This window comes from Perca flavescens, chromosome 8, assembly GCF_004354835.1.
Source record: "Perca flavescens isolate YP-PL-M2 chromosome 8, PFLA_1.0, whole genome shotgun sequence".
NCBI classification, from domain to species: Eukaryota; Metazoa; Chordata; class Actinopteri; order Perciformes; family Percidae; genus Perca; species Perca flavescens.
Genome location: NC_041338.1, coordinates 11,161,065 through 11,170,662, shown reverse-complemented (window position 1 = coordinate 11,170,662; position 9,598 = coordinate 11,161,065). Strand labels below are relative to the sequence as shown.

The 9,598-nt window shown below is 39.0% G+C and overlaps 1 protein-coding gene across 7 annotated transcripts; it reads left to right on the top strand.

Moving 5' to 3' along the window:
* The first annotated feature begins 359 nt into the window (after nucleotides 1-359).
* On the top strand, nucleotides 360-7,827 carry LOC114560405 (uncharacterized). 7 transcript variants are annotated; one of them, XM_028585762.1, is made up of 9 exons: nucleotides 360-466; nucleotides 2,238-2,311; nucleotides 3,587-3,732; nucleotides 3,853-3,998; nucleotides 4,107-4,243; nucleotides 4,361-4,454; nucleotides 4,545-4,656; nucleotides 4,745-5,231; nucleotides 5,410-5,688. In XM_028585762.1, the coding sequence occupies exons 3-8, from the start codon at nucleotides 3,714-3,716 to the stop codon at nucleotides 4,810-4,812; spliced, it is 576 nt and encodes a 191-aa protein (XP_028441563.1). In that variant the 5' UTR covers nucleotides 360-466; nucleotides 2,238-2,311; nucleotides 3,587-3,713; the 3' UTR covers nucleotides 4,813-5,231; nucleotides 5,410-5,688. The 7 variants fall into 7 exon arrangements, with proteins under 7 accessions (XP_028441563.1, XP_028441561.1, XP_028441559.1 ...); XM_028585758.1 differs by lacking the exons at nucleotides 360-466; nucleotides 3,587-3,732 and adding exons at nucleotides 594-721; nucleotides 7,792-7,827 and having other exon boundaries at nucleotides 5,410-5,518; XM_028585757.1 differs by lacking the exons at nucleotides 360-466; nucleotides 3,587-3,732 and adding exons at nucleotides 594-721; nucleotides 6,688-7,363 and having other exon boundaries at nucleotides 5,410-5,518.
* Nucleotides 7,828-9,598: the final 1,771 nt, after the last annotated feature.

The following is a 9,598-nucleotide window of genomic DNA, read 5'->3' as shown; positions in this document are numbered from 1 at the left end:
TTGAAGGCAATGATTCTACTCTATTCTGGAAAGGAAATAAACATATTTGTTAAAAATGTATACTGTTGTGCTTTGTTTGTCTGAAAATACAGTATTTCTGGTACAGTATATTATTAGTCATTGTGTACTGCTTATATCTTTATCTATATCTATCTGACTGTCATTATCAAACCAATTACATTACATTTTTCATGTATGGTGACTGAAATAACTACACAGTAAAAAATGGGGTGTTAATATTTCAGAGTAAAGTTATTTTAACCCAGATAGAGTATTTTCAACATTTTTGAGAGTAAAGTTGCTCTATCAGTGGAGTTAAAAGTGAGTGTAAAAATCTGCAGATACGCAGTGACAATTTCAACTCTACAGCAGTGACGAATACCCGCCACTCTGCTTTGCTGAAGTTTGGCACGTACGTTGGTGGAGGAAGATTGCGAAGGAGTAGCTAGGCCACTGGTATTGCTAGGTAAGTTACATCCCTGTTTTGTCAACACCAAACCGGTATTTTTTAACTTTACATAATTTTAGAGTTGTGCTGATGTCGAGGTCATATAAGTTACGAGTTCCATGCGGCTGTCCCCCTTGCAGTGAGCTCGTCATCAGCCAGCTAAATTAGCTTGTCATTTCAGATGGTTGACAGCAATAACTGTTATATGATATACCCATGGAATTTGTTGGATATTTTTGTGACTGGCTTGCTGTTTCATATGGCTAAAAATAGGTAACGTTAACTTAATCACTTCGTTTAAAGGACACCCCCGTTTGGCATGAGCGCAGATTGTGCTTGTCATGTGGTTAGCTAGCTAGCAATCAGTATCGGTAACTGTCTTTCTTTATGTGTTGCAATATTTTCACGAATGAAGTTTGTCAGAATGGTAAATACGTAAAATAACGTTTGCTAACAACAAAACATGTATACAGATAGTCTTGTTAGCTAACGTTATTGTATAGCTTCTGTCGAGATCTACGTGTTTCAGAATCTCTGAAGAAGGAGAGGCTTGGTCCAAATGAAAGGTTAACACAAAGATTTATTAATAAAAATGATAAGTCAAAATACAGAGAATTACGCTGCAGCGGGCCTTGCAAATAGTTGCTTAACCCTAAAGTTCCCACATCTATTTCGCCCCGAATCACGGTTGCCCCCCTGCTTTATTCCTCCAATCCCCGGGGCGGTTACTTTTCTCCTTCGTGAGTAAGAGCCTTCCTCATAGGCTCTTTGTTGGCATGGTGACAGGTTGGACGCGTCTTATTGGTTTTCTTCGCTGTCCAATTAGGAAGGACATGCACTAAATTCTGCCCCCTAGGGGTCATTTGTACCCACAGGTCAATAGGATCTAACACGCAGATGTCGAGTCCTTACAAGTTTACAGGAATTAACATTCTATTGTCCTAACCCAGACTAAAGTACCAGGGGGTTGGAGACTGATAGAGGCAGAAGTTTATTTCCTGCTGTGTGGCAGAAGGTTTCTCTTTATATGATAATAGTTGGTTTTAACCTAATCAATTTAACCAAAGACAGGAAGAGAGGGGGAGAGAAAGGATCTGTCTTTACCTATTGTTTACAGAGACAAAAGGTGGTGATTGTGATAATCAGATCAGTCTGGACCTATTCTTTTCAGTTAAATAGTTTCATTACTATTTTCATAACCTGGTTACAGCATACAATTTATTACTTAAAACATAAAACATACATCGTTATTAATATCAGCACTGTTACAACTTTATTTTACTCAAAACTTCCCAGTCTTCCTTACACTAACGTTAACTGTTTTTTATAAAGTTATATATACTGGTAATGTTAGCATGCTTCTGATAGTTAGCTAGCTAATGTTGGTGTTATAAAACGATAACTTACATCACTGATTTGCATGACGGGTTTGTTGAACATTGCTTAACCATTTTAATGGTTACTGTTCGAACTAAAATAGCTAATGAGCTAGCTAACTTTGGCACATAGCTAGTTATTTGGTAGCTAATGGTACAGCGTTCCTCTAAACTTGAACTAGCCTACACCCATTTGCTGCAGAAAATGGCAGCTTAACGTTATATTTCATAGATATATCTATGGTTATATTCAACCAGCACAACTTTGTCTACTTCAGCCTTTGTAATTGCAGTGTAAGTAATGCATAGTGCATTGCGTAGCTAGTACTACTGAGAGAAATGGATAGTTAGCTAACACCTAGTTGAACCAGTACTAAATGATGATTTTGAATATATATTTTCTTTGTTAATAGAGGCAAAATGCTCGGGGAAGAGCAGAAATACATCAAGCTGTCTGAGCTGACATTTAATGCTTTCTTGAAAGAAGGTGGGTATATTAGGTTAAAGCAATACACATCACCCTAATGACAAAATAATACAGCATTAAGCTATTATCTTATGATATCTAGTTAGGTCTATAATCATTTCTGCTGTGCTTTATATTTTCACTAACATAAAATCAGGTGCAGATCCTTGTCTTTCATCATTTTGTGAATACATGAGGCAAACTTAAAGGTCCAATATGTAATATTTGTACTTTAATAAATCCAAAAATGACACCAATGCCTCATCAGATATTAAGGAAACATGTTAAACTGAAATACTATCTTTTCTGACAACAATGCTAATGTCTGTATTTTTCTTTTTGAAATTTACATTCCGTGATGGAATTTATGTTTATGTTTTGATCTGTGTGTTGTTATCAACGGCCCAGTTTGACAGGCAGGCCGGGTTGCTAGATATACCTGTAAAAACGTAAACCCAGCACGCTACAGCTGTAAAGGTACAGATGGGCATTTTTTGTCATTTCAACATTAGTGTACTCACATTGAATTATATAGCTAGAGTACCCGAGTTGGTTACTCGCAAAAACAATTGAAACATAGCCAGTAAAGTGATCCCGAATGGTCCTGGCTAATGCCGCCATGCTAACCCTGCTAACTGTTAACGTTACCCGGAGGACCAGGCAAGCAGCCCATGGCTGTTTACAGCGTGTAGCCTCTTCAGCGGCTGGAGGCGACAACGGTGAGTTATTTTAAACCACGAGAGGGGGGCTGTAAATCGGAAAGAGAGGACTGTGAGTTTGCAGTGTGTTTAGCAATTGTTGCGGTAATTCTAAGCCAATGAAGTGTGTTCCGTCGGCAAGGTAGTGGTATTTTTAGCGTTTCGTATTGTAATTCTAAGCAGAGGAAGTGTGCCTGACTGGCGTGTGGAGAGGACAGTGAGGTTGTTGTGTTTTTAGCGGTTCATACTGTAATTTTAAGCCGAAAAAGTGTGTCTGTCAGTTGGTTACAGAGCTCCGCGTGAGCACGGGCTTTTATGACTGTCAATACAGCCAGCATCTAACGTTAGCTACTCCGCTGTGCTGTGGAGTAACGTCTGGCTATGTTAGAAAAGCATCTAGCAACATTGTTGTGAATGCTCTGGTCTCAGCATGGCAACCCTCGTGAACTTCGAGTCTGGGCAGGAGGGGGCGGGGGAGACGACTCTCCAGTATTTTGAATTGGTAGTGCAGTAACTATTTTAACCGCTAGCTGCCAGTATTACATACACTATTACATATTGCACCTTTAAATATGACCTTGGATTCTTTTTTTAACAGTGTGTCTAAAATTCAACATACCAGAAAGCAGACAGCCAGACTTAAGGTGTATGACCAGTCTGACACAGAAGTTGACTCAGATGTTTTTGAAGAATTAGTAAAGGAGTCACCTGGAACTTTCAGAATCATGCTGAGCAATGGACTTGGTATTCATTCATTCAATTATTTTTTTAGTTTAAAGGCCAGAATGAGAACCTTTATTGTCTTAAAAATAACAGTTTATTGTAATATGTTTCTATGTTTTGCACAAATTTCATAATGAACAGATACCTCTCAATCATCATCATGCTCGGGTACATCTGATGACACCATCATTCTGAATTTCACTATGTGTGACGATGTTGAAGAAGTAGCGGCAGGCGAAGGAACCCAGCCTAAAACGCCATGCCACATAAACTATGAGGCAAAAGCAGTAAGTGGTGAACATTGCTGTTAAGTCCAATCTGAATGTTGTTTCATCATGTGACAGCATTACATATTGTTTTACAATTACGGAAAGCACATTTCATTCCACCTATAGTTGATTGAAATAATCCTAACATCAAAGCCTGGTGGTGAACGCATTATGCAAGAGTATGGAAAAACCAAATCTCTGACAGATGCCACCAGAAGACAGATGATCAACATACTTACTGCTGAGATGACAGAAACACATGGGTAAGCATTAAGCATATAGTTGGGCTGTAAAGAAACATTATTATTTTCCAGTTATTATGTAAAATTTGTAATGCAATGTCAATTCAGTGTGATGTTAACTTTGAATTCATATGCTAGGACATCCCCCCCCAAAAGTGTCAGAGTGATGTATGCACAGGGGATAGTAGCTTTGTTTCCCTATCTAGAAGACTCATACTCACAACATGGATATGTAAGTAAATGGGTTATTGCAACATTATGCACATATTCACTCTTTGAAATGGGAATAGTACTCCTTTATAATTTATTTATAATAATATAGGAACATTACTACGATCCGGAGAGTGGTTCCGGATACCTTGCATGGCGATTGAAGACCATACAAAGAAAAACAGCAGAGGAAAGAGGTGCCTCAGTCAGCAAATCTCCTAAAGGTATGTTTTCTGATCAGTGACATGTTATTATAATGGTGACCTGTGAATTGTACAGAAAGGATTTCTTAACACTGTATTTTGTCTTAAGTTGGTGGGCCAGGCCGTGGTCGTCAGCCCTTCACCTATGACAGAGAGCCATCTGATGAGGATGTGTAAGCAGCTATTGCTGTTTTGAGACACTCTGCTGATGAAAACACCGTCCGTGAGAAGATGAAAATGACCTTCGTATATCGGCAAGCAATGGTCAACGATGAAGCCAAATCATCAGATGTCTTCTCGGTCTTCCCAAGATTTCTGGACACACCAGGACTGATAGGACAACTTAATTCATTGCATCACCAAAAATATCCAATGTAGCATCAGGTAACACTCATTATTTCTGTCTTTGTGTGTTACATTGCAGATAGAACAAGATTTCAGACTTCTGTTTGGTGAGGCCACAGCCAACAAATTTTTGGAGAAGTGGCCAACCACTTTCAAAGCAAAAGTAATAAAGGAAAGCCGTGGACTTGTACCAACCACAGAACTCTTGGATTTGATGCGCAATGCTGAGTCAGCTGCTGGAGTTGAGAAAGGTATGAATGAACTTTTACTTTTCATTGTGGATTATGTAGGTGTGCAGTATACATGTCCATAATGGTGCAAGTTGTCAATTAGAATGTTATTCTATGGCACAATGTTAACCAGGTTTTTAATTTACTTATTTGTAGGCTGGGACAAACAATTCTGTTGAATGTGTTTTTTTTTTTGTAGGTTGGAACCAGTGTGCAGCAGCATCTTGACAACATCACCCAAAGCAGTCAGCCCTACCTTCTCGCCCAGGGATCCACACAGAGCAGCATTCTGTCACGCTCTGGACGGGGTAGGACACAAAAGCAGAACACAGGGCGAGTTCAATAATACTACGGTTTATTAGAAAATGAATAATGTAGATGGTGTTCCGTCGTGGAGGTTATGGGAGTGAGTATGGGTAGGTTGTGGCTCAGCAGAAGTACAAAACGGCAGGCGAGAATAGTCGGAACAGGCTGGGGGTTCAGAGACACGGAGAGCAAGGCAGAGGTCGGCACGGGGAGCCCAAACAGAAGATCCAGTTGAGGAGGGAACAAAGGCAGTGGCCGGCGGTGGAGGGAGAACGGCGTCTAGGAGGCAGAACACAAAAAACACGATGAGGAAAAAAAAGGCAAAACTACGGGAAACTCAGGATAATGACTAGAACTGGAGATAGCTAAATAATGCACAGGAACGCAAGTGATAGTTACGTGGCTGAAACAATTATCTGGCGGGGACTGAAAGCAGACCTCTCCCTAATATAGGGAGAGTGGCAATCAGCCCCAGGTGCGTGGACTGGAGCAGGTGTAGTAGATTGTAGTGATTGCAGCAGCCTTGGTGCCGGGGTGCCTTCAGTGGTAGTGGGAATTCAGGAAACTGAGGAACAAAAAGAGACGGACGGAGACAAACAACACAGACACAAAAAGGGGCAGAGGCAAGGGAGACACACAAAAGGGAAGGGGAGACAGCTCAGGGAGGTGTGGCCCTGACACATTCACTCCTACTTCATTGTGGTTGACAAGCATGCACTTCCATGCAAGGCAACAGGTTCAGTAGGAGCTTTTGACGAAGTCTTTAAAGCCCATTACGTATTTGGTATCAGCATGCCAAAGAAACAGTGATAAAGCATGTATTTAGTAATGAAAGAGAAACAGAAATGTGCAAGAAAGTTGAGGCGTGTTTTGAGGGGTTAGAGAATCCTTTCACAGTTCTAAATTCGGAATACAAGCGATCAAAATTTATGACTGCCAAGTAGGAAATAGTAGAACCAGTTGAATGTGTGATTGGTTCAAGATTTGACACAAGACGAAATAAAAAGACTGGAACATATGATCAGGTATTAGTTCAAGATAAATTCATGTATATTCCAATTTTATCTACACTGCAGTCATTATTTAAAAGTCAGTATGTTGCAGAAATGTTGCAAAGCTCAGCTACCAGCAACTCTAGACTGAGAGATATTTGTGATGGATCTTTTTTTAGAAGTCACCCCCTGTTCTCAACTGAGAAGCAGACAATACAGGTCCAGATGTTCTATGATGATTTTGAGGTCGCCAACCCTCTGGGTTCTAAGCGAGGTATTCATAAATTGGGTGGAGTATATTTTACTTTAAGAAACTTCTCTCCAAAATGGAATTCTTTTTTGGCTAACATACACCTGTGTGCCTTATTTCATACTCAAGATGTTAAACAATATGGTTTTAGTGAAATTTTTGCTCCCATTGTTCGAGACATTAAAGGGTTAGAGAGCGATGGTATTGAGATTCCATCATACAGTGGTTATGTACGTGGCACTGTAGTACAGGTAACAGGTGATAATTTGGGTTTGCATAGTTTGTTTGGTCTGGTGGAGTCTTTCAGTGCAAGTTACTGTTGCAAGTTCTGTTTAGCGGAAAAGGAGGACTTTCAAACAGAATTCTCTGAAGATTCTTCCAAAATAGTTTTACGCACCAAAGATTTGCATACTGCTCACTGTCAAGAAATGGCTTGTAATCCATCCCTTCCGTATGTTTTTGGTGTGAAAAGGTCATGCATATTAAATTCATTGAGGTATTTTCACACAACTGAGAACTTCTCAGTTGATGTGATGCATGCAAGGGGGTAAGCTTCGCTTCAGAACTCGAGCCATCTATGGCGCCATTTTGTTGCTAACTGGCCATCACCTCCTGTTAGCATTCCGCTGACCGCCATTTTTATTTTACGTCACTTGACTGCGAATATCTTTACATCAGAAATGTTTGAAGACTATTTGTCCGTTGTTTAGTTCCAAAGAAACACGACAATGTATAAAAGGCTCCATTACCTTTTACCTCACGTTATAGCTCCGTAGCAGACGTTTTTGTAAAAATAGGCTAACGATTGGGTCATAACCAAGTGACTTACTGTCGCACAGTAGAGGAATTACAGTATAGTACAGGAGAAGCTCGCAGGCAGTTTCAACTTACATGAGCTGTTTAGGTTTAATTACTAATGTTAACTAGCATGTTAGTTAGCAATAATTAGCCTGTGCCCATGTTATCTCCTTACATACACCTACACTCTCCGTATCTGTGAGATTGGGAATGATTGAGATTTCTCTTGACACAGCTACCAGAAGACTTACAACTTTCAGACACGTTGCTCACATCACATTCTCTCAGTTGGAGGCTGCGCAGTAAAGCTGGCCATCACCGGAAAAGTGCTTCTAATAGCCTTCACTGGTCTCCGTCCAGAGCAACTATTGGTCCATTATATACTGTCTATGGATGCATGATGTGTTAGAAGGGGTTGGCCAGTACAAATTGAAGTTATTATTTCTGTATTTGAATGAAAAACATGTTACATCAGGAGAAATACATTCAAGAATACAAAGTTTTGATTATGGTTTCACAGAGAGAAACAACAGGCCTGTGACTGTTAATTTAAGTGAAGGATCTAATGATCTGGGACTGAATGCAATTCAGTCTTGGTGCTTACGTAGGAATGTTCATCTTATCTTTGGAGATTTGGTAACTTCTACTGACCAACACTGGGGCCTGCTTCTTTTATTACTGCAAATAATTAACATTAAATTCTCGCCCATGTTATCTCAAGGTCTATGTGTATATTTAAAACATTTAATTGTTGATCACCATACACTGTTTAAGAAGTTGTATCCTCAGAAAAAACTTTTACCAAAGCACCATTTTCTTATCCACCATCCCCGCTGCATCCAGAAAATAGGGCCTGTACTTCATAGTTGGTGTATGAGGTATGAAGGCAAACATAATTTTTTTCAATAGCTTAAATCGTTTAAAAATATTAACAAAACGCTGGCAAAAAAGCATCAGAATCATATGGCATATAGTTGGCGAAGATCAACAACTTTTAGTCGGTTAGATATTGGTCCAGGAAAAATGGTGGCTTTAAATATGGTAAAAGGAGGTTCTGGAATTGCTTTGGCAATGCAAGTGCCCAGTAGCATTCAGGTTATGAAGGTTAATTGGGCTAAACATAATGGGTTTGTTTATCGCCCACACTTGGTTATCTGTGGCAAAGTTGACTCTGAAGTGCCCTTGTTTTATCAGATTGAGTCAGTTCCGATAATGTGTGAAAAACTGTTGCTACTCACAGCGCCTTTAGTTACAGTAACTTTTCAAGAACATTTCCATGCATATGAGGTGATCAGATCAAAGCATGATTTAGTTTTTTTTCATGTCGACAACCTGCACTACCCTAGGCCTTTTGACATACAAAGGTCATATGGAGGAAATGACACAGCTCTCCTTGTCGTGCCATATTGCTTCATCTGGTGAACATTTTTATGATGTTATACTTCTCTGTCATAAGGCAATGGGTGTACAATGTAAATTCATGGACATTGAAATTATACTTTTTTTTTTCAATAAATGTGGGTGCTATCATCTTGTATTATTGTGCTTTGTTTCATTTGATAGTATTGATATTTCATCATATGATTTAAATAAAAAAAAACACTGTAGAGAAATGAAAAGTAAATAACATTACACTTTAAAGTGTCATTTTTGAAAGTAAAATTGTAGTTGACTTAACTCTATACAGTGTAATCATATTACTCTCAACAGTGTGATTAAACTACAGTGTTAAATATTTTGACACATTTCATTGTTATTTTTTACACAATAATGAGTAGAATTAACTCTAAAAATTTTACACTGACCAAAAAGTACATTTTACACTGATTTTGAGTGGGACCAAATGTTATCTGAAACAGAGTTAAATTCAACTCAATAGGAGTTAAATTAACACTTCTGTTTTTACTGTGTAGATGAAGGGAAATGCTTCACTTATAGACATTTATCAGAAATTGAAGTGTTAAATGCCATATGTTAAAGGGAACTCTAGGAGGGTTAGAAATGACCCAAAAGTTCACGTCGGAATGGTAGCAGACAAGTTT